This window comes from Pisolithus orientalis (genome assembly GCF_024613125.1).
Source record: "Pisolithus orientalis strain OTSU chromosome Unknown F5J12scaffold_1, whole genome shotgun sequence".
NCBI lineage: Eukaryota > Fungi > Basidiomycota > Agaricomycetes > Boletales > Pisolithaceae > Pisolithus > Pisolithus orientalis.
This window is the reverse complement of record NW_026260782.1, coordinates 723,729-747,220: the sequence shown is the minus strand read 5'-3', so window position 1 is coordinate 747,220 and position 23,492 is coordinate 723,729. Positions and strand designations below refer to the sequence as shown.

Below are 23,492 nucleotides of genomic sequence, written 5' to 3'. Positions count from 1 at the left end.
GCAATATTTAAGCCCGAAAACGGTGATATATCGCCACAGAACTATTTTAACAAGCAGGTAAGATATAGGATCGGGAACAGAATTACTCGTCGTCATCGAGTCTCCGGTTGGTAGTATTGGACAGTCCAGGAATTGGAGTTGCATTATGATTCTCGGCAGTCGCTCGCCTACGAGATTGAAGTGACCGGCCGAGTGGCGGTCCAAGCCCCAATGAAAACTGACTTTCATCTTCCGTAACTCTACGGGTAGGAGTTCTTGGAGGTGGTCCTAGAGAGGGGGAACGCATTGCTATTGGAGACACCGGCAAAGGAGAACTGGGTTGTCGAACGGAGACTGGCGACGGTGGAGCAATAAGCCCCTTTGGCGCACCGGAGTTCGATTTTGCTGACCCTCCCCTCCAAAGTATACCAAACATAGACTTGAATAAGGACGAATTAACTCGCGGCGAGCTTGAATTCGGGCCAGAGGAGCTGCCTACGCCCGTAAGAAAATCAATGAAATTTTGTGAGGTAATAAAACCAATGAAGCTACCTGAGGTTGGAAGGGCATTGTCATTAGCACTGAGGCTGAGGAAGAGAAACAGAGGAACGAGCCACACGCAGACTCCAAAGAACGTTGCAATATCGGCAAACCCAGGTATCTCTGTCGCCGGCCCACGGTGTCTGGAATAGCTATGCCGCACTTCGCGGGAAATTCGCGAAAAGTACAAAAACCACGTGAAATGATTGGCAACAGCGAGAATGCAAGAAGCGATGAAGGAGAATGACGATAATGATATGAGAGGCCATGCACTTGAGAAATTTTGCAGATATACCGCGTGACATAGGATTGAGAACAGCGTTTGTGGCAGAGGAAGCGAGTCAAAGATGTACAATGAAGCATGTAAAGCAATGACAAGCTAAAACGCGTCATGACTGATACGGATCACAAGAGAGTGAGGGATACCCACGTATGTGCCTCGCTGTCCAATCAACTTCGCCATCCGAGAATATTCTTCGATGAGCTCCGATATATAAAGCAGTCCGCTGGCTTGAGGCAGGCTCATCAGACGGTCTGCTCAAACGCTGGACAAGGTGTGCCCACCAAGGGAAAGTGTCATGAACAGGAATGCAGCTATCGAGCCCACATAACTGCACCAATACCTCAGGGATATCCTAGTGGAAATTAGAACTGGACCCACCTGAGATGATGAAGCAACGTCATCGGTCTTGGACAGACAGCCTCAGAGGAACGGAACGAGGTTGACGTTGATTAACTGACTACGCGACCAAGTGCATAGCTCAGGTACAAACAGAAGTAAATACCTCAGCCTGCATGCACGACGTTCATTACACGACAACAAAATGACACAGACAGAAGACGGTGAAAGTGATGTAGAAGCACCACGCGGAGTAGCAGATAAGTACTATGCGGTCAGGAGCCTGCCCAGTATTCGCCGAGAAGTTGCCGAGAAGTACAGCAAACCATGATTACATAAGGCAGGCTTCATACACGGATCACGTGACTACATTTGCAGCTGACCAAATATAGTCAAACTCACACTCGATGAGTCCCCGCTGGTCTGCCATACTACTGCCTGCACCCTTTATGAAGCGATGAGCAACATGGAGAGTCAGTGAGCTGCACTACGTACACTTCACCAGCACATGCTTATCCTTGTCTCCAGAAACTCTGTTTCAGTTGAAAGTTCGCCTATTACCAGCACTGTAGTAGACTGGTGCTTATGGTACATTTTGCGCAGTTCACTGCGAAGACATTGAATCGGCAAGCAAAGAAGGCACAGAAGGACGAGAATGCAGAGAAAGCGCGACTGAAGAAGGCTGGTTGGAGCCTGCCTTCCATGAAATCTACTGACAGGCCCGGAACATGCAATTCACAGGCACTTCAACAAGGGAACACCGAGGGCGCACGCATATATGCTTCCAATGCTATAAGGAAGAAGACTGAGTCTCTCAACCTGCTGCGTCTTGCTAGTCGACTAGATGCAGTTGCGAGCCGGGTGGAGACGGCAGTAACGATGAGACAAGTTACTGGTAACATGACGTCCGTGGTAAAGGGCATGGATAAGGCAATGGACAACATGAATTTGGAGAGGGTGAGCACTAGCTATCCGCTGCAGACCTTGCCATGTCTCTTGACACGAATTCAGATCTCACTTGTGATGGACAAGTTCGAAGCCCAATTCTCAGACTTGGACGTGCAAACCTCCTACATGGAAGATGCCATGTCGAGCACAACAGCCGTCTCCACACCCCAAGACCAGATAGATCAGCTCTTACGGCAGACAGCTGAAGAAGCTAATATCGAATTGCAACATGACCTCAACTCCAAAGATCTATCAGGTGTTGCAGACCTCAAAAGCGACGAGATCGGTGAGGAGGATGATAAATTAGTTGCAAGACTGAGGGCTCTCCGACCAGCCATGTAATAATAGTCTACCCTACTCCCATGACTGCGCTGTGGAAAGGCTGTATCATATCTCCTATCTGTAACGATGCAAAGGATGAATAAATTGCGACATAACAAAAGAACCCAACCAATCAACAAAGGACATTACAGGTCGATGAATGTCATAAAGTCAATATTTACCGCAAAGCCGGAAGCTATGCATCATGATTTTCCACGAAATACGCGAACTCGGCCAAGAGGCCCTTCCTTTCACGTTCACTAACTCCGGTATTAATAAGTAGTTTTTCAACTCGACTTAGGAGTCCGTTTGGGCCATCAAGTGAAATGATGTGAGCATCGTAGCGGCGAACATCTGGAAAAATTAAGACACAGGGTCAATAACCCCGCAAGGAAAAATGGACGAGAACATTACACGTCTTGAATGCCTCGAAATCGGTCACGGATAGGATATTTTCAAATGCTTTAGTGACATCCGAACCATACGATCGACCGTTCGCCCGTATGTTCTCCCCTGCCATAAACAACCCAGGTATTACAGCTTCCTCGCGGACGCGTGAGGGTGCCCATGCCAAGCCAAGCCCAAGATCCAGCGAACGTCCTTGGCCCTTGGCCTTTCGTTCTTGCTTCAGCAAGCTCATATCGACGTCTCGTGAGGCCTGGCTTCGACCCTTGTAATGTTTCGGAGGCATGTCAAGCATCGGAGCCCAGGGTGAGTCAGTTGGTGCAGGGGGGAGGCGCCCAGTGTCGTCGCGGTAACATTGCCCCCCAATAGTACTGTTAGGTAGATTAGAAGAGTCGGGTAAAGGAGAGTGCGGTAAAGAAGCCGGGTGTTCAAAAGGGAATGCGCCATGTGACGCCTTCTGCGCACGTCTACCAGAAGCTCGGCCCCAGCTCGAAGACTGGCCAGGTGATGCATTAGAGCTCGCCCCCTTTTCAGTGGATTTCGAAGGTACCGAGGCGAACGATACCACAGATGTCTGACCAGTGTGGCTTGATATTAGATGGGGATGGACTGGAGAGTCGACACGAGCAGGTTGGCGAGTTGCCAATCGCGACTTCGTAGCCGGCGTCGAATCCGAGGACGTCGTACGTTCGAGGGGTAACTGGTTCTGGGAGCTTTTCTTTGCAGTCAGCGTAAGGAAGAACAGAAAATATAAATAAATTATGGATGCCTGACCGGTTAACCGTCGAACTGCTGTGGTTGAGTCCAGCGGACACAGGCCGCTCAAAGTCAAAGCTCCCCAATTTACTTCGAAGATTGCTCATATGGCGAGTCGGGGCGTTGCCATTAGGCAACCCCCCTCGTACACTCGGTTTATCAGGACCCGACTCTCTTGTTTTGGAGAAATCCTTCCCCCGAAGGAATCTAGGGGTGAAACGACTGTGGTTGGCGGCAGGCTCGCTGCACGGCTCTGGGGGAGGCTTGAAAGTTGTCGAGGTACTGAAGTCTGCATGTGATTGCGACGTAGATGACAAAAGCTCTTCTCTGGGTACGCTCCTCGTTTTTCCTTGGGATATTTTGACTTTACTCGAATCAACCTTTGGTGGAGTGGTATTGGGTCTCAAAGGAGTACTTGAATCTCCCGGTCGCTGTGGAGTAGGCGGGGTATGAATTATCTTTGGAATGGCGTGCACTGGACGTGGGGCTAAGAGTGGCAGCCCTCCGGTTTCGTCAGATATAGGACTCCACAGTTGGGAGATGCTGGACACGAGGCCGTGTACCCCATAAAGACTCCATGCAGTCACTGGCGCTTGAGGAATATAAACGATGGCCACTAATAAGCGGGTTTACCAATGAGCTCTGAGAGATGGACTTTGCTGCCGAAGCAGGAGCCTGCAGAGTAGCATTCGGCCGAGGCTGCTCCCAGTCTCCACTCTGCTTTTCTTTCCCTTTGTTCGGCTTGATTGCGAATTCGACCGAAGGCCGCCTGTGCTTAGAAATATTGGGCTGGACAAAGATAAGCGAACGGATTAGGTAGAGTACGTTATTTCTACTTGCCTGGTCCTCCGCAAGTGCAACAGCGCTGTCATGAGGTGTCTGATGTGCACCGACAGAATGACGCCTGCCATGAGACTGTACATGCGCAACAGGAAGGGGTAAATGACCAACAGACGATTTTGGAGTGTTGTGAGGAGAGTTCAGGCCAAACGATCGGCGGCGCGGGCTCGCTGAGAGAGGCAGTGGGTTCGATGGCACAGGGATTAAATGGCCGGATTGTTTTGGGCTAAAGGGTTGGTCACTATTTTTAGGGGTAGTAGGGCGGGAACCCAATCTCAACGACCGCCTACGAGAGGTAACGTTCCGTGAGGACTCGGATACCAGAGTCGAAGTTGATGCCTTGCGCTCAGAGGATAATGAGGCCGGGCGGCGAGCTGACCTAGACGATGATCGCCGTGTTAAGGTAATACCAAATAGTGTGTGGAGCCCTAACTTCCGCTTAGTAGAGGAGGGTGTTTCTGATCGGGGCGGAAGTTGTTGTATATTGTCGTGTTCGCGGTTTTCGCTGTACTCATCATGATCCTGGTTTAGTTCGTGGGTATCAGCAGCATTTCCATGTCGTGAAGCATACTCCTGGCGCCCATTTATCGTTTTTCTCAAAGCGTCGGAGGGAAGAGGGGCTATCGTAGAGTGCGTAGCAGTCGTAGTAGATGATATGGGTCTGGACTGAGATCGGCCAATGGATTTGGTTGGGGATGACATGTAGCTCGACGGCGGAATGTTGGAGGGTATATGTTCTGTTGAGAGACGCGGACGCCTTGAACTGAGAGACTGAGTCTGAGTGATAGATATGGCTTCGACCTTGGATAACATGGGTGGTGGAACGCTCGTTGGGGTGACGCTCTTTGAACGAGAGCGAGAACGGGAGCGAGAACGGAAAAATGCGTAGAACTAGGACGCAACAGGCATGAGATATATCAAGAATGGCTATGCGGCTGAAAACGTACCTTGTATCCAGCCTTGGACGACTCTGCTGGGTCCGACCTCAAGGAGTTTTCAGTCATGCTAGGTCGGGTATCCAGATGCGTCTTTGTGTATCACAAACAGAATTGTTGCATCAAGTGTTGCTTTACTAGGTCGTTTTCCAGAATCCTGTGCTCCGCCCGGACTCTGTATCCAGAAGTGTGACGCAACTAAACCTGGCAAAGCACGAGCTGTATGTCCGCACTTGGACACTGCTGGCCCCAGGGAGCACAGCGTTTCGGTCGAGGGGGGAGCAAGATTGGACGAGGGATGGGAATTCGTATGGACGGACTTAGAGACACTACAACACGTGTTAGAAATGTGCTTGTCCAGAAGACGTGAACGTGTCTTGAATGTCAGCAATTCCACAGGGCCATCAATAACTCGTTGAAGGGAATGGACGTGCCTTCGATTTGACCTGACTGCTAGCTGCCAGCCCCCGCACTAATACGACGAGCACAGCAACACACAAGGCAAGACGGCAACGGATCGTGGGAGTTGATGCATGACCATAACCCTAGTACAGGTTTCCCAATATGGACTTGATAGGGTTTAAAGAATAATCACGCAATTGGGTCATCGAATGTTCGCCATCCTGCAGCCTTAATGTTGCCTTCGGAGATAAGAATCAAATAGCATGAATAGGCTGGATTCTTCTTGTGTTGCAAGACTTCATTAATGTTTTCGAGGTCAAGAATATTGGCTTCCGTACTCCGTCGACCTAGGCAGCTTGGATCATACCAACTGCGGTGGTCATCCCATTGTGCAACACCGCCCCAACCGTCGTTTCCATGTGTAGACGCGCACGCCGCCCGTGAGACCCGTCTCATCGCGGAATCGGCGTCTCGCTCTCCTGGAGCAGCTTCCCGCCCCTCTGAAGACAGCGGCCCTGAACCCCCGTATGCCCGGCCGAATCCACTGTCATATAATGTGTACCACCATCCACGTCCGTTCCCGTTGACATATTCGGCGTCTCTTCCATCCTTCGACATCGCCTACGAGACATGGGGCACCTTGTCACCAACTCGCGATAATGTCATTCTTCTCCACACAGGCTTATCCGCGTCGTCACACGCGGCCTCTACATCCTTAAATCCGTCGCCAGGTTGGTGGGAAAAATTCATTGGACCAGGTCGTGCATTAGATACCAGCCAGTTTTTCGTCATCTGTTCTAATGTACTTGGGGGGTGTTATGGCTCAACCGGTCCATCGTCCATCGACCCAACCACGGGGCAGCGCTATGCAACCCGCTTCCCCATTTTGTCTATATTCGACATGGTAAAGGCACAATTTGCACTCTTGGATCACCTTGGTGTGGATCATCTGTACGCTAGTGTCGGCTCTTCTATGGGGGCGATGCAAAGTCTTGCGGCCGGTTGGCTCTTTCCACACCGAGTTGGCAAGATCGTCAGCATAAGTGGCACAGCCAGGAGCAGTCCAGGAAGTATTGCCATGCGCTACGCTCAGAGGAGTGGTACGCATCTCCCTCTTTTTGCTGCTCTGGACACAGATTTAGCTGCGTCTAGTACTCATGGCAGATCCGAACTGGAACAACGGGTTCTACTATGATGGCCTGCCTCCCCACACTGGAATGAAGCTCGCTCGTCGTGAGTCTAGATCCACAGACTTCTCGCAGCTGTATCCTAACCACTCTCAGAGATCGCCACTATCACATACAGATCAGGTCCCGAATGGGACTTGCGTTTCGGCCGAAAACTGCATGATACCGGCTTGAAAGACGAGTCTCAAAAGACACCCAAACTCTGTCCCGAGTTCTTGATTGAGACCTACCTCGACCACCAGGTATACGCATTTGTTCCATCATTCTTTACTGGATTTTGACCGTTGTCGTTCTCGGTGTTTGTAGGGGGAGCAATTCTGCCTCAAGTACGATGCCAACTCCCTCCTGTACGTGTCGAAAGCGATGGACTTGTTTGACCTAACATTACCGGCTATCAAACAACTCGGATTGTCTCCTGCCCAGAAAGCTGCTTCGCAACTTACACCATCTCCAGAGGAGGCTCAGACCATGGCCCTCTTGAAGTCACATCCACCTCCAGCCAATCCCCCACCTCACTTACCTGACTTGGCTGAAGGAGTCCGCCCCCTGGCATCGATACCAACCCTTGTGCTTGGCGTGCAGAGCGACATCCTCTTTCCGGTGGAGCAGCAACGCGAAGTTGTGGATGCCTTGAGGATGGCCGGAAACTGGCGAGTTAGCTATTTCGAGCTCGGAGGAGTATGGGGTCACGACACGTTCCTGTAAGTGTGCCATTTCGCTTGAATTGGCCGGAACAAAACAAGGCCAGGCACATTGCTTGCCCTAGTGATGATCGGCTCCGCATTTCTTCACGCTCTGCATGATTTCGCTGTGCGATACTTATTTGACCTCTCTATTTATAGGCTCGACGTCCTTAACGTTGGAGGAGCGGTCAGAGGCTTTTTGAGTTGAGTCGGACGAGCATCCTTCTAGCTCCTGTATAAAAACCACCTCTTGTACATACAATGGATAATTTAACAGCCCAGACTCTGGACCTCCGCCGCGATCATTGCAACTTGTTACTGTGACCATCGCCATGACATTATGTGACAGTTGGACCATGACAGTAAACGTACTTGCTTCAAATGTCATACTGACCCTAGCAAGCCATGCAGAGGTCGACACCCCAAACAGTTCGATGGGTTTGGTGCTCTTCTCATTGGGAAGCAGTCATAAGTCAAGACGGGAGTTCGTGTCCGAAATGCAAAGCAACGAAACTCTCTGAGCTCACGTCCTATCTTGGTGTCGGGTTCTCACTTCGGCTTGGTCCTACTTCAACTTCAAGTTGTTCATAACATCTAGCAAAAAATCATGCATCGTTTGCGGAGGTTCATCGCCTAAAATACATTTCTTTACGATACCACGCAGAGTGGGGAAACTCGTCTTTGATGGAGAGTGAGGGTATATAACCTTTTAGAACTTCCTCGAGGTCATGCGAGAAATGCAACCACGGCTTCACCGATCTTCCTGCGGTGCTCACCCGGCAACGAGAATACAGGAAGGGCAAAACATTATATACAGTCTTCGTTGTGGAAGCAATGATTGCGTTGAATAAGCCGCAAACAGTCTGATCGCCTTTGATAGTGACAGCGTCGTGCTTTGCTAAAACAAGTCACTGTGAAATCCTGACGTGTGTCGAATATAATGGCAAAGATGATTTCTCCAGAATTGCCGGACGTCAGCGAGACCGTGAAGATGTCGAGAGGACGAAGAGGGGCGAGCACCTGAAGTCCGAGTACTTGACGTGGTTGAGTAACAGAAGCTGCTCCGAGATACAGGTTTGATCGTCCACGATGCTGGAGTGATAGAGCGTCGTCTCGTTGGATGCAACGGGCGGTCCGCTTTCGGAGTGCTGGCCAGTAAGCCCCTGTGGGATGACCTTATTTGTCGAGCCATCTCCGAATCGGGAGGCGGTTCGGGCCAGGAGCTGAACGCACTTGGAAACGGCTAGTGTTGTTAGCTATCGACCCAGTCAACCACGATGAACAGGATATTTGGCTCTTCTGCTGGGAAGAAGCCGAAGCCGACGCTCCAAGACGCCATCAGTTCTGTAAGCCAAAACCAATGTCATTTTCGGGGACCACGTTCATCGTCCTACAGACGGACACACGCATAGCTTCCATTGAGGTCAAGATCAAGAAACTCGATGGCGAGCTCATGCGTTACAAGGAACAGATGAGCAAGATGAGAAATGGCCCCGGGAAGGTATTCATGACTCCAGGCTTATTTGAGGTTGACATACACTCACGCACACCGTAGAATGCCATCCAGCAACGTGCACTACGTGTATTACAGCAGAAGAAGATGTACGAATCGCAGATGAACCAGCTTGCTCAGCAGACCTTCAACATGGAATCGGCGGCATTGGCTACAGAGAACCTTCGGAATACGATGGCAACAGTCGATGCTATGAAGACTGCCAATAAGGAGCTACGAAAACAATATGGGAAGGTCGATATAAATAAGATAGAAGTAATATCTCCTTCCTTCGTTTCTTCTTCGTACGCTAATGCAAGACAGAACATGCACTAGCGAGCTGGAAGATCTGGTAGAGCAGGCTAACGAAATACAGGAGTCGCTGGCACGCTCTTATGCCGTACCTGATGTGATTGACGAGGCTGATCTTGAAGCAGGTAAGTATTTCAGTGGAGACGCAGAAACTATCGTCACCTCGATTGGCACAGAATTGGACGCCCTCCAACTTGAGGACGATGAGGAAGGCGGATCATATTTAACTGATCTCAATAAAGTCCCTGACTTCGTAGACGAACCACCAATGGAACAAACACAGGTAATTGTACTTGCCATGTACCCACGACGCCAAACTGACGTATGTGACAGCCTGTAGCTAAGGAAGCTGTGAAGACAACAGAGTAGCCACCATTGCATCACAACCCCACTTCTGTATCTCGATGTCTAGCACGCCAAGTACGTATCTGATGTAACACAAGCACTTATCCGTATCGCCTTTTGTTCCCTACTTCACTAAACCAGTCATCTTGCACTTGGGATTCTTCGGCAGTCGCCGTATTCACTATAACGGATTTACTCTGCGAATCTAAATGTCGTATATTGAGAGTGGGGTGCAGAACCAAACGAGTTTCACCTACACGCTTCCAGAGCTTCGATGCCATTTTCCCTGCCAATGCCACTTTCTTTCATACCGCCCCTGGGTCGGTTAGGATCAGATTCATTTGCGCGGCCTCTGATTGTCATGTACACACCAAGGGGAACTAGGATCATTGCGATGATGTGTATTGATCCATACAAGGCCTGCCTGAATAGAGTCTGCGACACGGTGCGCTTGTGATAAATTGCTGGTCCAGACACCAGCCCCAAGTCCATACTTGGACATGTTCGCAAGCGCCACGCCCTCCGCCTCGCCCTACGGCAGCGTAAAGGACTGTCACAAGGATAAAAGACAATGACCGACCGCGAACTTCTTAACCACAACTACGGGTCCGAAAATTTCTTCTTCCCATATTTCGTCTTGGACATCCACGTCTTCGATCACAGTGGGGTGGTAAAAGCATCCGCGAGACAAGTCAAAATCATCGAGGGGTGATATACCAGACATCCGATACCCCCCAATGAGAACTTTTCCGCTGTTACGACTACTCACCATCCGATGTATACGTTCAAGATGATGTTCCGATATTACAGTACCCATCGAAGACATGGGGTTCGATGCTGAACGACACCTTTAACTGAAATAGGAAGAAGTTACAAGTGGACGCACGGTTTCCAATCCTCCGAGCGATACTTCCGACCTTTTCTAGGAATACTTTCATGAAATTGTGGTAAATTTTGTCCTGGATGATTATGCGTGTGCCAGAAACACATGTTTGACCAGAAGCAATAAAGGATGCGAACGCAACACCGTTAACTGCAGAAAGAAGGTCCGCATCATTGAAGACAACGACTGGCGCCTGGGTACCTCGGCTCAGCCGCAGCGCCACCTGGCAGGGAGATAGTGGTCACTTTACCACCCAGCTCGGCTGTGAAAGCAGCCAAGTTTGACCCAACTATAGCTCCGATTGAGCGGCCAGTTTGTGTCCCGGCCTGAACGGATTCTTGATTCGACGACGAAAGAGCTGAGAACGTAAAACCTACTGTAATATCCACTTTTCGGACAAGTGAGTGAGATGCAAGCTGTGCTCCGGTGGAGGGCCCACGTCCAGGTAGAACGGTGAATACCCCATCAGGTACTACGCGTCCAGATCAACGTCGAAACGCCGTCCAAGAACTGCACTTACATCCAGCAGCGCTTGCGAGTTCGGAAAATTCCAGCAACGAAAGTGGGGCAAGCTGAAAGATATTACATACGATACGTGAGAAGATGAAAATGCTGCTCACCTCGGAAGGTTTTACAAGCACGCTGTTACCCGCCGCCAGCGCAGGTGCAAGTTTCTTCACAGCGATGAGTAAAGGGTGGTTGAAGGGCTTTATTCATCCCACAAAACATGAGCAAAATGGTAGCGACACACCCGAATGACTTGCCGTTATTTGAGCGACAACGCCGAGGGGCACCCGGTTCACGTAATTCAGCAACTTCCCTTGAGTGGGTGCTATGAATCCCTGATGGGTTCGCAATAAAGCTGCGAAATAGCGGCTGTATATGGTTGCAATTAAGTCTCAATCCTGGCACCCCTTGAAGGACAACCACCGACAGCCATTCGGGTAGACGACCTATCTGAGCGTTCATTTCGCGAATGGCTCTTCCTGTCTGTAAGGTTTCGATTCGAGCCATGTCAGAGACGCGCTCCTCTAACAACTGAGCCAGCTTTGACAGGACATTCGACCGCGAAAGGGGGGAAGCCTTAGACCAAACACCTGATTCATAAACCCCTATGTGCAGATTTAACTGCTTCGTCGACTGCTTCGGATGTTGGAGGCTCTATTCTAGCCGTCCCGTCGTCAGAGGTGAGACAACGTAAACTGAAAGGCGTACGGACAAAGAAATTATATCACCGGTGGCAGGGTTACGAACAAGGAGGCTAATCCGGCTGGTGTCACGGGAAGATCGCACTACATATCATAGCACCTACGGTTCTAGTAAGGGTTCGCTCGATTGGGCTGCGGCGGTCTTGTACTGAGCGACGTGAAACCAAGACCTGGCAGCTGGACGAGTTTTTGGCCTGATCATAGTGGGACGCGTGTAACAAACAAAGCACAACAAAAAATGTCACAGACGCGATACAAGATTACATCACGTGATTTTGCTCATCGGGACCCTTTTGCGGTACATCCGTTGGTGTTGGTGGGCCAGGCAGACCCGTCCAACTGTCCTCACCCACCCTCACATACCGCCCAAGGCTGCCACAGCAACCCTCCGCATTTCCCTTTGAATTCGAAGTCGCCGCATTCTTTCCTCCTTGCTACTCTCATTCACTCTTCACGCAATGTCAAACCCGCCACTGCGAAGGTCAACTCGTGCAGGTTCTGCCAAACCTGAAGGAGCGCCGGTGGCAAGGGCCGCGCCTCTGCCAGCAGTAAACGGCAAACATACTGCAGCCAAGCCGACGAAACCATCGAGGAGAACCGCCTCTCAGCCTACTAAGCGGCCTGGGTCGCCTACATCCTCACCCCCAAAGAAACGCGCACGGTCGGCAGCACCTCAGTCAGATACAGAGGATACGAAAAAGTCATCCCTAAGGAAGACCTCTTCCGGAAGGAGATTAGCCAGAAAGCCAACTGCAAATGGTCTTCCCGCTGTCGCGGAAGAACCTCAACAACTTAAACCGTATTTTAATCCCTATACTGTCACCCCCGGTGCCCAAACAGCCAGCAGCCCAACTTTTTGTCTGGGGAGCGGGTAATTTCGGCCAGTTTGGCATGGGTCCGGACTTTCTCGGAGAGTTTTCATCCCCGAAGAGAAATACATGGGTAGATCAAAAAATCAGTGAAGGCGCGTTTGGCTTTGAGGGAGCTGGCCTGGAGGCCATTGCAGCGGGAGGCTTGCATACCCTTTTCATCGATCAGAAGGGAGCGGTACGTTATTCTCTAGTATTTGGCACAGCGATTGTTGACAGTTGCCACCACGGGCCGTTAGGTCTGGTCTTGCGGCGTCAACGACGATGCTGCTCTCGGTCGTATCACGAAAGACGTCTCCGATCCCCAAAATCCTGGTTCATTCATGGACGTGGACACATTAACAGCTATTCCTCATCCCATACAGAGTTTGTTAGATGAGAATTTCCGCGCTGTCCAAGTAACTGCCGGAGACAGTATATCTGCAGCCGTCAGCGCTGATGGTGAGCTGCGAGTATGGGGTTCTTTCAGAGTAAGTGTACCCGCCGTCTCAAAGACGACTCCACTAATTGCCCGACGTAGGCTGCGGAAGGATCGCTCGGGTTCTCCTCGGCCGCTCGACACGAATTCTTCCCCAGAAAAATACTGGAGCTCAGTCATAAACCAGGAGACACCGAGAAGGTTGTCTCGGTCGCTGCCGGTAACAACCATCTGGTGGTTCTGACAACCCATGGTAATGTCTTCACCTGGGGGACCGGTGAGCATGGACAGCTTGGTCGGAAAATTATCGACCGCCGTAAAATCCATGGTACGGTCCCAGAAAAAATTACCTTGGGCAACCGGTCAAATCGGGCCGTTGTCATAGGAGCGGGCAACTATTGCTCCTTTGCTGTAGATGAAATCGGGGATGTCTGGGGGTGGGGGCTCAATACAATGGGTCAAACTGGTACAGGTGTCTCGGAGCTCCGATCGACGTCGGATGAAATACACACCCCGCGGAAAGTTCACTCGCTTTGCAAAAGCACCTTGGATGAAGAGGTCGTCCAGATAGCAGGCGGAGAACACCACACACTATTTCTGACATCTTCTGGGCGCGTCTTCGCCTGTGGAAGGTGCGATGGTGGCCAGCTTGGTCTGGCGGAAGGCAATTCAACGTATAACTCACGACCTAACCCTGATTTCGTCGCCGAACCTCTGGAAATCGTCTTCGATGATTCCAGTGATCCTATCACTTCCATTGCCTCAGGTACCCATAACAACATGGCCATTACCCGTGCTGGCGTTCTGTACGCTTGGGGTCAAGAATCACAGGGAGAGCTGGGCGTTAAGGAAGTAGAGGCGAAGACACCGACAGTAGTTGTGCGCAGGGAAGGGTCATTTGAGGCCGTCGCTGTTGCATGTGGTGGTCAACACTCCCTTGGCTTATTCAGAAAGAAGGCATGATAGCACATTCTCATCACCGAACGCTAATCTTGCCTTGTTATTCACTATGCCGCGTATACCGGCGTCCTGCCAACCATAGACAACTGAGCGCTGATTCCAAAAGCTTTTCATATGTACATACTATCGTAGGTACTTCACGCATAGTCTAGTCTCGGACTTTCGGTTGCGAGAGAAAAGAAAACCTATCCATGATTTACCTGGAACTCAGTAATCACTGAGTCAAGGAAATGTTGAATCCCCACAAACTCTATCAATTGTGTGCGTTCAAGTTGGGACAGGTAGGACTTGCATATGAAGAGAAGTATGCTAAGCATGAAAGGCTTTACGCAAGTATTGTAGAACAAAAATACCAATATTTAGATGGATCATGGAACGACGGTAGGCTATCAGGGAGTGTCATTAGTCGTAGGTCTCGGCCAGGCGCCTCACAATATACTGCTCGGTGGTGACCGGAGGATACTTGCTTGGGTTGCTGGTGCTGACACAAGCTGGCAGGGATTCTATGATAGCATCGAAATTTGGATTGCAAAAGAAAGCAATCGACTGCCTGGCTGGCGTCATTCCTCCCGCGGCACCTGTGTTGCTCATCGAAGTAAAGGGAGCCACTACCCGATGTAAAGTGGACCGGAGGGTATTATTACTCCAGCGAGCAAGCAAATCCCCTGCATTAACGACCACTGTACCTGGCTTGAAGAATGTTGGTACAGGCTACTTAGTAGCAGAGCAAACTTACAATAGGTGGCGCCGGCTGGAAATCTTGCGTGCGGGGATTCTGGACTTCTAAGCCTCCGACCTAGTATGACGACTGGTAAGAGGTCATTTCTAGCCAAGTGAAGAGGCGTACAGAATCTTGGAAAAGCAGTGTCAATGTCCCGTAGTCTGGGGTTACAGGTCAACGAAAAACCAAGAATGACAAAGATCCGTGTGGCGCACCAGAGTGTGCGCCAGCTCTTGCCTGTCCTTCTCGAGTGAGAAGCCTGGCGGGCATAGGGGGATATGACAGCAGTCTCAAATTATGGGATTGTTGGTTGATCTTATCCTCAAAGAAATCTTCCGGAAGATCCAATCCTAGTGCAACGGATCTCATGACAACTGTATGTAGCTCATGACATGTCTTTGGTATAAAGATGAGCTCGACCAGTATATGACGTCCAAGCAACTAGTCACCACTCACCCGGAAGAACTGAAGCATGGTGTCCTTGAAGCCAGGTACATCAATCTCTTTAGGCCACTTGTTCTTCCAGACAGGATCCCAGTCGCGACCAATTTCCATGGTCTCTTTCATGTCCGGTGATTTCTTGCGCAGAGCTGCTATCTCTTCCGCATCAGAAGACTGCGTGACGCGCTCCCTACCAACCTTGACATAACCACGATTTGCTCGGGGATCGTCCCAGGCTACTTGGTCCTTTGTAACATGTCAGTGCTTCTATCCATTCGACTGAGTGCTTGGGAAAGCCTTACCTTGATATGCTGTGGAAGCTTGAAAAACTCTGCACTCTGTTCGAGAATATTAAACTCGTGAAAAAGTAACTGGCAGGCCGGTGGTTAACCTTCTTGTATACGTTCTCAATCACATCCGGTTGTATGCCATGGCCTGTCAGGTAGATGAATCCGACTTCCTTGAAACCGTCGACTATATCATCCGCGACTTGACGCTTCTCGGCTTGTGAGGACACAGTTCGGAATGCAAGAGAAATCTATGAGTGGTATACGGAAAGGCGCGTCTGCATGCACATCCTGCATGCAAGAGGTAGTAAGTTGCCGAACTCACTCAGTCAACCCGACCAGTGCAAAACGAATCTGACCTCGACAAGTGCACTGTGCTTCCATCTCATAGACCCTCGCAATCGCAATCCTCTGAGGAATACAGATGGAAGACAGCAGGGGGTTAAAACTTTTGTTCTGAACATGTTAAAACGACTTGCTTTCAACAAGCGAACCTTGGATAGTAATAAATCCATATGTAGTAATATGTACTTAGTTCTGACTTGAGTCTGGGCGCTTGCTTGGGTGTTTTAGAGATGAGATAGCAATGTGTAGCCACGTCTCCGCTGATAGTACGTAGCTACATACATGACTGTTCGTCCCTTCGCAGATGTGGACGTGTATCTATCAAAATGTCTCCCAAACGATATCTGGCATTACCTTCCTCATTACTAAGGCTACTGGTTAGCGTCACACGGGTAGGGTGAAGGGAAGATATGACCGACTTCTCCAATGTTCCGCTGCATCGGCACGCTGCCATTCATTTAGTTTGTTGTTTTTGTCTGTAAGTAAGAACACTTCTTCCGCTTCTTCAGACCACACGCTGGCATTCCTAACTATGGAGATTGGAAGTTCTCTTCGTTCTAGGTCTGACAGGACATGGCGGCGCAAGTAAGAGTGAAGATAGTCTCCCTCCACCGAGGGGCGGAACGCCAACGGCGATGCAGACTTTGAACAAAAGAACACCTAGAAATGGTCGAGTTCCCAACTTTGGTCGTGAACTATTGTACGGAGCTCACTATATTGACAAATTCATCATGAAGGTGCTGGTCCGGAATCGCACCAAGGTGATCATGGAATGCCCTGCATTGTCCAAATGCCTTGAACAAAGTAGTCGCTACAGCCCTCGACGACATTGACCCGAGTTTCCCTGCAAAATTCTACACGACATCAAGTTTTCAATAGTGCAGATATGGTGAGAATCAGGTAAGACCTCACAACAGCAATGACACCCCTGGAAGTCATGATCTCTTTCAACTCATTCCAGAATTCAATAGTGTAAAGGTGCCCTGGCACTCCGCCTCCAGAGAAGCAATCATGGACAACCATGTCGAATTTCGAAGGATTACTTGGGGATGCTAACAGGGTAGCAACACGTCGTTGGAGCCAGCCACGCGCGTCCTCAAGAAATACGTTGTCATCACCTGGATGTTTCAAGCCAAAGTATCTCCTCGCGGCGTAATAAACCGCTGGATCTATCTCCACGAGAGTCGTGGAAATTCCATGATGTGCGAGGGCATCATGCCACTACACCAGCTCCAACACCTCTACGACAGCAGAGAGGTGAAACGTTAAGACTAAATGGTTTAGTTTCATGTAGCACTTACATTACAAGCGCTTTCTCGCAATGGCCGCCGGGGCATTCAGATGTACCATTGATGAGTCGTACTGCCTCTTGAAGGACGAATGCGCTATATATGGAGTCTCCAAGGTGTGTCCCCAACTCGTCCGTACGAGGTGGAACATTTCCCATAGTGACAATCGCTTCGCCGGTCCAAACACCTCCCAATAACGAATGGGATGCCCGGAGATAACGTAGGGAGTGTAATGCATCCGGGACAGTGTCCTTCAACGTATCAAGCAATTCCCCAACAACAATCATTCCGGTTATAGATTCTTGAGAAGAAAGTATGCGCAGGGGATATTGAACACTGTGATAGGGAAACTCCTCAAATTCGGATAACGTAGGCGTTCGCATGGCAGGAAAAAAAAGAAAGGTGGCTGGGAAGAAGTAGAGGGAGATATCGTTTGGTGAGACTGAGAACTTGATGGCCGTTGTGCATGAACCTATGCATGTCTTCCGCTGAACAGAACCCCATCCACCCAGCGTATGCGAGAATTCCTAGAAACAAGAACTACGTGCAGTCACAGTGTTGTGTTTCGTGACAAATATCAAGTCGTGGAAAGAAGCTTACGATGTAGTCTTTTCGAGGCTCCAGGGAGAGCTTGTGAACTGTCAGCTCAGCGATTGAATACGATTGCAGAACGCTTCTCGCCAGTCCAAACATGACAACAAACCGGAGCTAAAACAAACCTTCCTGCCTTAGTTGACTTGAACGTGATAACGACAACTCACACCAAAGTACATAATTAGAGACACTGAGAGGTGTACCACCGGTGCCAGAACCAGTATGTGGCAGGTGAGAGGACCGATTGCTGGGTCACCATACCTAGCGGCATAAATCCCGACCCAGTATGTAGTGTGAGGGGCGATTTGAACCAGTACCGCGAGACCCAGGATTAAACGATGAATTGCTGGTCTTGGAAAAATGATCGCCAACTGCCGTGCAACTGTGGACGACGAGGTCCAAGTACCGTTCTGTCAGTGTGCTTCCGAACAGAGGGTCGAGCGTTCTCTTGTATGCTGCGATGAAAAGAAGCAAGCCCAAGGTCGCTGCCAAGATCGAGGATACTGCTTGTCCGTTCTTCTGCAGTGCCAGCACAATTTGACCAGGGCCATAGACGTGAGTATGCATCGCTTCTTGCATGCCGCCCTGCAGGCGTGACCTCCTCTATATAATTAGTGGAGGACGTAGTGCCTCTACAGGGTCTCTTCAGTTTGCAAGAAGGTAGCTGTAGTGTTCAAGTTCGCTAAAGTACTAAATAGGCTATGTAGTACAACCTCCATTTCGCATCTGATCTGTCTCTTCATTCTTTCCACAAACTGGACTCAACAGCAGTAAATTCCGCGCCACGTAACCCCTGAGAGGGCGCGGCCCCACGATCCTCAGTTCTGAAAGTGGCAAAAGCAATAGAGTTCACGCGGGTCTCAGACTGACCATACGTGCCCACTGCCCGACCTTGAACAACGCGGATGATGATGATAAGCTGGGCAATGGCCTAGTGGGCAGGTCAGAAGACCTCCCCGGGTTTTATGCAGCTCGAGCGTACCTGGACGTTGGGGATGGACAACAATACAAGGTTGGATAAATTCGAGTGAAGAGCGAAGGAAATGATATAGATGATGCCCAAGACAGAGTACATAGCGGCAGATTCGACAACCATGGTCATAGCGGTGTTGTATATGTGTAGGTGCTCGCTCCCTACCAGGCCTTCCATTCCTCGTCGAAATTTGAGAAGTTGCCACGAAACGAGGAGAGTGTACATGACGGTCATGCCGACTTCAATGCAAAGATAGGCTAGTTGGGTGTTGAGGTTGTAAAACACCGTTCCACTGGCCCCTGCCAGAACAACGATAGAAAGTGCTTGAGGAGTAAGTTAGCCAGAGAAACCTGCTAAGCGCTCCCTTGATACCTACCAATCATTGTCAGAAAAAGGGCGGTCATAGACACTGCGACGTATTTATTCCCATTCCAAACCACAAGGCACCGGTAAAGCTATCGCGAGTGCGTTTCAGCATCGTATAGTCACACAAGGAGAGAGAGATCCACCAGAAGGGCTTGCATGAACCACTCCATGACATAGTAGCTGGATACATCAACGGATCTGAAACTGGGTACACGATCTCGCAGACATACCAAGTCAACGCCATAATGTTTATCCAATAGTTCAATTCATCCTCAATCAACGCCACTGGTCCTCCTGGTGCATCCCTCAGATCGATCCATATCATTTCGGTGAATTTGACATTGGCTGCAAAGCCGACCGTAGCCAGAATGAAGGTGGTAAAAACATAAGCCAAGAGCCACGGACGGTATACTACGCCGTTCCCGTGTCTACAGCCGGGACAGGATGGCCGCTGCAGCTTGGACGGTGAGTAAAAATAGGATCCCTGGACGTGTAGGACGACGAGTTAACATATTGTAAGTCAAGAAAGAATAACTTGCAACCTACCATATGAAAAAGCGGCCAATATCATGCCATCGAGACGCGACCGTTCGAGCCAGAGACCAGTGGCCGGGGTATAGGAGCCCGAGGACATTCTTCGGAAACCGATGTAGCACGAACTGCCGTACCCGTAGAGGCGGATTGGAGGCAGTAAGGGGTGTGAATTGATAGTGCCATTTTGGCACCGTTGTTATTATGGGAGCCTAGCAATAGTAACCTGTTGGCCATTTCATGATACTGTACAAGGAAAAGTGTGCAGCGGTGAAAGAAGTTAGACAGATCGGGTGATTGCATCAACTGCATGACTATTACCCTAAGAGGAACTTTACATAACTAGAGCAGTGAGGCTGCCTTTGGGTGCGGGATAGTATGCATGCCTCGAGACGACATGCACTACTCAATACAAGACTTGATACTTGCTTTCACACCCGAACCTTCGCATGACATCAAGTCAAACCTATGCAAACCATCCCGTACTAGTTAAACTCAACTCTAGAATACAAGATGAGGTCTTGGTATGTGTGTCTCAGGTATGCACACGAATCTCTTCAACCAAGTTGTCGATTACACCCTTCAACCTTTCAATCTCGTGAGCAACTGCCATGGGATCACCGTCCAAAGTGATAGCCTCCGTGATACCCGGAAGTGTCGTAGCACCATAACCTGCGGCCAGCCGAAAATCGACAGTGACGATGAGCACACCCATTACTCCTCATTACGCTTACTTACCTAACCACTTTCCCGGAGCCACACCAAGATGTTTGAACCACTCACGACCCTTGATACCGTCCTTCGAGATGAAAGCACGCTCAAACGCGATCAACTTCCGGTTAATCACTTTCGCACGCTTTAGGACCCTCAAAAGTCTCCGCTCCCAGAACCTAGGCCACCGTTAGAAGTCGGAAGTGATCACAGTAAGTGCAATAACAGACCCAGTCCCTGGTGGGAAACAACGCTGTCCATATCGCACCAAGGATCTCAGAGCTGCTCTAGATTTGTGTTCCGCCTTAGCCTTTTCGATATCAAGGTTGAGGCTTGCCGCCTGCAAATTATGGATCGAGTGGCGCAGCGGCGAGAAATCAACGTCGACAGAGGCAGCAGTTGCTAAAGTCACGACCCTGATAAGAATTCAGTTATCCCCGAGTCCAATCCGCAAACACGAGGATAGTTCCGTACTGATCCACGTAAGCTTCCAACTGCAGGGAGTAGTGTGTGGTATTCAGTGGAAGAACGAAGTCCCCTGACAGACGTAAGACCTGGAGACCTATGTGCTTCGCAATGGCAACCTGCACGCATTTAGTGACATGCGACTCCAATCGAAAGATACTCGTCTCACATGCCGAGAGAACGTAAGATCACCGTACAGCTCTTGCCACCTTTGGGTATCGAAGACAGAATGGTAGTGATACACCGGATCATGCAGAGTGGCCGTAAAGCATGCCTCTGCACACGGCACCTGGGCATGTCGTGAGCACTGTGTAAGTTTGGGTATTGGCTTCGACTCACTCCAATGTACTGAAGAAAAACAGTGTAGTCACTGCCGGAGCCTAATGGCCTGACCCCGAGATTATCCACGGATAAGTGGGCAGCGTGGTCCATGTTTAAGATTTCACTGTCAAAATTGTCACCAAAAAGTGCGCCTCTGTCGTTACGAGCATCCCAGAGAGTCCTCCCTTCGGATGTGGGATGTGGGATTTGCATTGCTGTCTGCATGAGAAGATGAGCTAGTAAAGGAGACGCGGATGTCCTGAGACGCGACCCAGACACGGACGTATCTAATTGTAACGTCAACGCCCAATTGTATGAAATCAGCTTAGGGCATACCTATGTTCACGTAGGCAACGACATGATCTCTAATCCATTCGGTAAAGTCCTCGCCCCATTCGGTGCTACCTATAAGACCAAACTTCGTTGGATGAAAAAGAAGGCCGCGATTAGACACATCAAGCCTCACCTCCTCCGCATCCCAACTAGCGATTACAATACTCCGTAGTGGTTTCCAGCCTTTCGTTAATAATTGGCCGAAGCCCCGAACGGCCTCGAGCATAGAGGTTATACCAGACGACGGGTCAGATGCCCCAAGAACCTTAACAGATTTTATGATTCCAGTTCAACGGAGGGTCAAAGTTGCGTACCCAGGCTAGAAAATGGAAATGATTCAACAAGCCTTACTAAGGAGGGGGAAGAATATAATATAGAATAAACACCGACCATCGCGGTGACCACCGACGACAACGACCTCGTCTCTAATGTGGCCAGGTATGACACCCATCACATTCCAAATGGGCGTAATTTTGTCGTCAACTGCACGCCTGGCTCGGTTAAATGACAAGTAGATCAACAGAAACGATACCATTATTAACGAGTCGTACGACGGGTTCTTCAGTGTGGTCCAACCATTTCAACAGTACTTCGGCGTTTTTCCACGAAATAGGGAGACTGGGGATAGTGGGCCTGCTCAATCCCTCCGTTCTCACGCTGTCTTCATACGAGGGGTAACCAGGAGTCGTAGGGTCGCCAGGATAAAGCGAGTTAAAGTGGACGGAACCACGCTGAACAGAAGTGGGATTCCGTGCAGGGCCGTGGGGGTATCTAGGTAAAAGTGAAACCTTAGTCAAGGAGACGATAGGATCGCTAGCCTACGCTTTATATCCGTCCTTTGAGGTGACAGTACCATCGTCTCGCGGGTCTGAATATATCAAGACCCCAGCAGCACCTAACTCCTGCGCCCTTTTCACCTAGAGTGTAGTAAGTGAGTAAAGGCGCACGCTCCCCTTCACCTCCGCTAACCTTTAGTCCACGGAAATTACCGCCATAACGAGTGAGCACAATTTTCCCCGTGAAATCGACCCCTCGTAATGGTCAGCGGGGATGAGTCATCTATAAATGAGGAATCGCTTACCAGCCTCAAGAAGTGCATCGTAATCTTGCTTTCGGCCATAATGAGCGTATACTAACTTTCCCAAAGCCTCACCACCTCGACTTAAGCCGTGCCAAGCTGGTGTAGCTGTCGCATACATGGCAGCGTACGGATCTGCCTCATCCGACACTTCTTCTAGTTCCGCAACCCAGACAGGGTTGCCATGCGTCCCGAGGATCTCCAGGCTATGATTCAGAGGGGTATTTAATATGGGAAAATAGGTATCAATCCACGCCATCGGTTTTGTGTAGGATGATATATCCAAAGTAGCTGAACGAGACTCGTTGGTTCCCGCGCGAAAGATGGGTAGGTCACCTGGAAGTGGTTCGATGCCCAGTTCGCCCTGGAGGATGGCGAGAAACGACTTTGCACTTTCAAAGTCTCCAGATGTGCCAGCCATATGAGGCTCCGAAGTGAATAAACAGGAGGTCGCAAGCGCGCTCTCTTCGTTTGGAATAGACCTTAGAAGGCTCGTCAAACTTGCTCGCAGCAGGCCCACTTGAGAAAGCGCTCACAAGAACAGTGTCTCCGCCTCCCTACCACACAGAGGATCTTTGCAGCCTTTACCAACATTTTGAAGATAGCCCTGAAGCAAATCTTGGTCCACCTGAGCTAAGTGAGCCCCCTCTTGTGGGGAGTAGGACTGCACGCAGGAATAGAGCGTGCAAATGATGAAAACAGCAATACTCGTTCGGAACCACTGCTTTGCTATGAGACGTGCTCCCGCGGTAGGTGGTGTGTCAAAAGCTATGACTGAAGTCGATTCGACGACGACAGCGGGTAGTTGTTTCTTATCCATGGGTCTCTGCTGATGGACAAGACCGAACAGTGTGTTGTAGAGTAGTATACGCACAAACTTGAGCGCCTATTAGTCCAGCTCCCGCGCTCGCGTATACACACAGACACTAAATCCA

General features: G+C 50.0%; 12 protein-coding genes across 12 annotated transcripts; 4 read left to right on the top strand and 8 right to left on the bottom strand.

Annotated features, from left to right (window-relative positions):
- Positions 1-12: 12 nt before the first annotated feature.
- Positions 13-1,380, bottom strand: F5J12DRAFT_790819 (transmembrane adaptor Erv26-domain-containing protein). The gene is made up of 4 exons (XM_051743850.1): positions 1,181-1,380; positions 1,084-1,130; positions 950-1,029; positions 13-898 (listed from the first exon to the last, which is right to left on the bottom strand). The coding sequence occupies exons 1-4, from the start codon at positions 1,201-1,203 to the stop codon at positions 83-85; spliced, it is 966 nt and encodes a 321-aa protein (XP_051605515.1). The 5' UTR covers positions 1,204-1,380; the 3' UTR covers positions 13-82.
- Positions 1,381-1,723: 343 nt separating this feature from the next.
- On the top strand, positions 1,724-2,428 carry F5J12DRAFT_710674 (uncharacterized protein; the record flags this gene model as incomplete). Its single annotated transcript, XM_051740661.1, has 2 exons — positions 1,724-2,095; positions 2,150-2,428. The coding sequence occupies 2 exons, from the start codon at positions 1,724-1,726 to the stop codon at positions 2,426-2,428; spliced, it is 651 nt and encodes a 216-aa protein (XP_051605514.1).
- Positions 2,429-2,576: 148 nt separating this feature from the next.
- On the bottom strand, positions 2,577-3,878 carry F5J12DRAFT_10494 (uncharacterized protein). Its single transcript, XM_051737974.1, has 3 exons — positions 3,587-3,878; positions 2,824-3,525; positions 2,577-2,761 (listed from the first exon to the last, which is right to left on the bottom strand). Exons 1-3 carry the CDS (start codon positions 3,673-3,675, stop codon positions 2,725-2,727), a joined length of 828 nt encoding a protein of 275 aa, XP_051605513.1. The 5' UTR covers positions 3,676-3,878; the 3' UTR covers positions 2,577-2,724.
- On the bottom strand, positions 3,879-5,579 carry F5J12DRAFT_10446 (uncharacterized protein). Its single transcript, XM_051737972.1, has 3 exons — positions 5,356-5,579; positions 4,409-5,299; positions 3,879-4,357 (listed from the first exon to the last, which is right to left on the bottom strand). The coding sequence occupies exons 1-3, from the start codon at positions 5,410-5,412 to the stop codon at positions 4,082-4,084; spliced, it is 1,224 nt and encodes a 407-aa protein (XP_051605512.1). The 5' UTR covers positions 5,413-5,579; the 3' UTR covers positions 3,879-4,081.
- A 383-nt stretch (positions 5,580-5,962) lies between these two features.
- F5J12DRAFT_790798 (homoserine acetyltransferase) lies at positions 5,963-7,870 on the top strand. Its single transcript, XM_051743849.1, has 4 exons — positions 5,963-6,845; positions 6,898-6,978; positions 7,029-7,174; positions 7,239-7,870. Exons 1-4 carry the CDS (start codon positions 6,050-6,052, stop codon positions 7,635-7,637), a joined length of 1,422 nt encoding a protein of 473 aa, XP_051605511.1. The 5' UTR covers positions 5,963-6,049; the 3' UTR covers positions 7,638-7,870.
- A 1,022-nt stretch (positions 7,871-8,892) lies between these two features.
- On the top strand, positions 8,893-9,788 carry F5J12DRAFT_711694 (Snf7 family; the record flags this gene model as incomplete). Its single annotated transcript, XM_051740723.1, has 6 exons — positions 8,893-8,961; positions 9,012-9,116; positions 9,171-9,401; positions 9,448-9,544; positions 9,596-9,702; positions 9,753-9,788. 6 exons carry the CDS (start codon positions 8,893-8,895, stop codon positions 9,786-9,788), a joined length of 645 nt encoding a protein of 214 aa, XP_051605510.1.
- F5J12DRAFT_790782 (aldehyde dehydrogenase) lies at positions 9,444-12,065 on the bottom strand. Its single transcript, XM_051743848.1, has 14 exons — positions 11,960-12,065; positions 11,867-11,908; positions 11,777-11,813; positions 11,582-11,730; positions 11,412-11,523; positions 11,268-11,354; positions 11,168-11,219; positions 11,025-11,119; positions 10,893-10,973; positions 10,651-10,840; positions 10,345-10,601; positions 10,136-10,296; positions 10,022-10,080; positions 9,444-9,969 (listed from the first exon to the last, which is right to left on the bottom strand). The coding sequence occupies exons 1-14, from the start codon at positions 12,055-12,057 to the stop codon at positions 9,866-9,868; spliced, it is 1,524 nt and encodes a 507-aa protein (XP_051605509.1). The 5' UTR covers positions 12,058-12,065; the 3' UTR covers positions 9,444-9,865.
- Positions 12,066-12,122: 57 nt separating this feature from the next.
- F5J12DRAFT_790778 (regulator of chromosome condensation 1/beta-lactamase-inhibitor protein II) lies at positions 12,123-14,337 on the top strand. The gene is made up of 6 exons (XM_051743847.1): positions 12,123-12,713; positions 12,741-12,813; positions 12,841-12,902; positions 12,931-12,935; positions 12,964-13,194; positions 13,245-14,337. The coding sequence occupies exons 1-6, from the start codon at positions 12,314-12,316 to the stop codon at positions 14,103-14,105; spliced, it is 1,632 nt and encodes a 543-aa protein (XP_051605508.1). The 5' UTR covers positions 12,123-12,313; the 3' UTR covers positions 14,106-14,337.
- A 6-nt stretch (positions 14,338-14,343) lies between these two features.
- Positions 14,344-16,037, bottom strand: F5J12DRAFT_790770 (uncharacterized protein). The gene is given in 9 exon segments (XM_051743846.1): positions 14,344-14,792; positions 14,839-14,898; positions 14,950-14,984; positions 15,039-15,219; positions 15,280-15,510; positions 15,567-15,602; positions 15,656-15,760; positions 15,780-15,842; positions 15,911-16,037. 9 exon segments carry the CDS (start codon positions 16,013-16,015, stop codon positions 14,505-14,507), a joined length of 1,104 nt encoding a protein of 367 aa, XP_051605507.1. The 5' UTR covers positions 16,016-16,037; the 3' UTR covers positions 14,344-14,504.
- A 51-nt stretch (positions 16,038-16,088) lies between these two features.
- Positions 16,089-18,444, bottom strand: F5J12DRAFT_790765 (uncharacterized protein). Its single transcript, XM_051743845.1, has 10 exons — positions 18,163-18,444; positions 17,947-18,125; positions 17,786-17,893; positions 17,629-17,725; positions 17,198-17,591; positions 17,119-17,137; positions 16,809-17,069; positions 16,610-16,750; positions 16,316-16,556; positions 16,089-16,261 (listed from the first exon to the last, which is right to left on the bottom strand). The coding sequence occupies exons 1-10, from the start codon at positions 18,356-18,358 to the stop codon at positions 16,218-16,220; spliced, it is 1,680 nt and encodes a 559-aa protein (XP_051605506.1). The 5' UTR covers positions 18,359-18,444; the 3' UTR covers positions 16,089-16,217.
- On the bottom strand, positions 18,445-19,935 carry F5J12DRAFT_790748 (uncharacterized protein). Its single transcript, XM_051743844.1, has 6 exons — positions 19,654-19,935; positions 19,349-19,569; positions 19,262-19,298; positions 19,129-19,207; positions 18,762-19,075; positions 18,445-18,710 (listed from the first exon to the last, which is right to left on the bottom strand). Exons 1-6 carry the CDS (start codon positions 19,750-19,752, stop codon positions 18,519-18,521), a joined length of 942 nt encoding a protein of 313 aa, XP_051605505.1. The 5' UTR covers positions 19,753-19,935; the 3' UTR covers positions 18,445-18,518.
- Positions 19,856-23,435, bottom strand: F5J12DRAFT_790740 (Zn-dependent exopeptidase). Its single transcript, XM_051743843.1, has 16 exons — positions 23,094-23,435; positions 22,561-23,039; positions 22,449-22,510; positions 22,302-22,396; positions 22,012-22,250; positions 21,870-21,962; positions 21,794-21,798; positions 21,613-21,744; positions 21,483-21,564; positions 21,165-21,433; positions 20,995-21,114; positions 20,835-20,944; positions 20,591-20,776; positions 20,388-20,539; positions 20,111-20,321; positions 19,856-19,896 (listed from the first exon to the last, which is right to left on the bottom strand). The coding sequence occupies exons 1-15, from the start codon at positions 23,375-23,377 to the stop codon at positions 20,185-20,187; spliced, it is 2,445 nt and encodes an 814-aa protein (XP_051605504.1). The 5' UTR covers positions 23,378-23,435; the 3' UTR covers positions 19,856-19,896; positions 20,111-20,184.
- Between the last annotated feature and the right edge of the window lie 57 nt (positions 23,436-23,492).

What these genes read in the sequence shown, in the direction of transcription:
- F5J12DRAFT_10446 (XM_051737972.1), bottom strand. Translation starts at nt 5,412, where the DNA reads ATGACTGAAAACTCCTTGAGGTCGGACCCAGCAGAGTCGTCCAAGGCT. An exon ending in CGTCCAAGGCTGGATACAAG is followed by an intron (nt 5,300 to 5,355) that starts GTACGTTTTCAG and finishes GTTGCGTCCTAG; the next exon opens with TTCTACGCATTTTTCCGTTC. An exon ending in TTGCACTTGCGGAGGACCAG is followed by an intron (nt 4,358 to 4,408) that starts GCAAGTAGAAAT and finishes ATCTTTGTCCAG; the next exon opens with CCCAATATTTCTAAGCACAG.
- F5J12DRAFT_790798 (XM_051743849.1), top strand. Translation starts at nt 6,050, where the DNA reads ATGTTTTCGAGGTCAAGAATATTGGCTTCCGTACTCCGTCGACCTAGG. An exon ending in TGGAATGAAGCTCGCTCGTC is followed by an intron (nt 6,979 to 7,028) that starts GTGAGTCTAGAT and finishes AACCACTCTCAG; the next exon opens with AGATCGCCACTATCACATAC. An exon ending in AGACCTACCTCGACCACCAG is followed by an intron (nt 7,175 to 7,238) that starts GTATACGCATTT and finishes CGGTGTTTGTAG; the next exon opens with GGGGAGCAATTCTGCCTCAA.
- F5J12DRAFT_790748 (XM_051743844.1), bottom strand. Translation starts at nt 19,752, where the DNA reads ATGTCCTCGGGCTCCTATACCCCGGCCACTGGTCTCTGGCTCGAACGG. An exon ending in GGTTCATGCAAGCCCTTCTG is followed by an intron (nt 19,208 to 19,261) that starts GTGGATCTCTCT and finishes CACTCGCGATAG; the next exon opens with CTTTACCGGTGCCTTGTGGT. An exon ending in TGTCCATCCCCAACGTCCAG is followed by an intron (nt 18,711 to 18,761) that starts GTACGCTCGAGC and finishes CCTGCCCACTAG; the next exon opens with GCCATTGCCCAGCTTATCAT.
- F5J12DRAFT_790740 (XM_051743843.1), bottom strand. Translation starts at nt 23,377, where the DNA reads ATGGATAAGAAACAACTACCCGCTGTCGTCGTCGAATCGACTTCAGTC. An exon ending in TTTTTCTTCAGTACATTGGA is followed by an intron (nt 21,115 to 21,164) that starts GTGAGTCGAAGC and finishes CGACATGCCCAG; the next exon opens with GTGCCGTGTGCAGAGGCATG. An exon ending in TTGGAAGCTTACGTGGATCA is followed by an intron (nt 20,777 to 20,834) that starts GTACGGAACTAT and finishes AATTCTTATCAG; the next exon opens with GGTCGTGACTTTAGCAACTG.
- F5J12DRAFT_790770 (XM_051743846.1), bottom strand. Translation starts at nt 16,015, where the DNA reads ATGTTCAGAACAAAAGTTTTAACCCCCTGCTGTCTTCCATCTGTATTC. An exon ending in AGCACAGTGCACTTGTCGAG is followed by an intron (nt 15,843 to 15,910) that starts GTCAGATTCGTT and finishes TCTTGCATGCAG; the next exon opens with GATGTGCATGCAGACGCGCC. An exon ending in CCATGCTTCAGTTCTTCCGG is followed by an intron (nt 15,220 to 15,279) that starts GTGAGTGGTGAC and finishes TTTATACCAAAG; the next exon opens with ACATGTCATGAGCTACATAC.
- F5J12DRAFT_10494 (XM_051737974.1), bottom strand. Translation starts at nt 3,675, where the DNA reads ATGAGCAATCTTCGAAGTAAATTGGGGAGCTTTGACTTTGAGCGGCCT. An exon ending in AGCAGTTCGACGGTTAACCG is followed by an intron (nt 3,526 to 3,586) that starts GTCAGGCATCCA and finishes TGCAAAGAAAAG; the next exon opens with CTCCCAGAACCAGTTACCCC. An exon ending in GATTTCGAGGCATTCAAGAC is followed by an intron (nt 2,762 to 2,823) that starts GTGTAATGTTCT and finishes TAATTTTTCCAG; the next exon opens with ATGTTCGCCGCTACGATGCT.
- F5J12DRAFT_790782 (XM_051743848.1), bottom strand. Translation starts at nt 12,057, where the DNA reads ATGATCAGGCCAAAAACTCGTCCAGCTGCCAGGTCTTGGTTTCACGTC. An exon ending in ACCGGTGATATAATTTCTTT is followed by an intron (nt 11,814 to 11,866) that starts GTCCGTACGCCT and finishes CGGGACGGCTAG; the next exon opens with AATAGAGCCTCCAACATCCG. An exon ending in CCGAAGCAGTCGACGAAGCA is followed by an intron (nt 11,731 to 11,776) that starts GTTAAATCTGCA and finishes GTTTGGTCTAAG; the next exon opens with GCTTCCCCCCTTTCGCGGTC.
- F5J12DRAFT_790819 (XM_051743850.1), bottom strand. Translation starts at nt 1,203, where the DNA reads ATGACGTTGCTTCATCATCTCAG. An exon ending in GTTCATGACACTTTCCCTTG is followed by an intron (nt 1,030 to 1,083) that starts GTGGGCACACCT and finishes GCCTGCCTCAAG; the next exon opens with CCAGCGGACTGCTTTATATA. An exon ending in TTGGACAGCGAGGCACATAC is followed by an intron (nt 899 to 949) that starts GTGGGTATCCCT and finishes GACGCGTTTTAG; the next exon opens with CTTGTCATTGCTTTACATGC.
- F5J12DRAFT_790778 (XM_051743847.1), top strand. Translation starts at nt 12,314, where the DNA reads ATGTCAAACCCGCCACTGCGAAGGTCAACTCGTGCAGGTTCTGCCAAA. An exon ending in ATGGGTAGATCAAAAAATCA is followed by an intron (nt 12,814 to 12,840) that starts GTGAAGGCGCGT and finishes GCTTTGAGGGAG; the next exon opens with CTGGCCTGGAGGCCATTGCA. An exon ending in GAGTATGGGGTTCTTTCAGA is followed by an intron (nt 13,195 to 13,244) that starts GTAAGTGTACCC and finishes TGCCCGACGTAG; the next exon opens with GCTGCGGAAGGATCGCTCGG.
- F5J12DRAFT_790765 (XM_051743845.1), bottom strand. Translation starts at nt 18,358, where the DNA reads ATGCAAGAAGCGATGCATACTCACGTCTATGGCCCTGGTCAAATTGTG. An exon ending in AGCCTCGAAAAGACTACATC is followed by an intron (nt 17,726 to 17,785) that starts GTAAGCTTCTTT and finishes GACTGCACGTAG; the next exon opens with TTCTTGTTTCTAGGAATTCT. An exon ending in ATGATGAATTTGTCAATATA is followed by an intron (nt 16,557 to 16,609) that starts GTGAGCTCCGTA and finishes GACCATTTCTAG; the next exon opens with GTGTTCTTTTGTTCAAAGTC.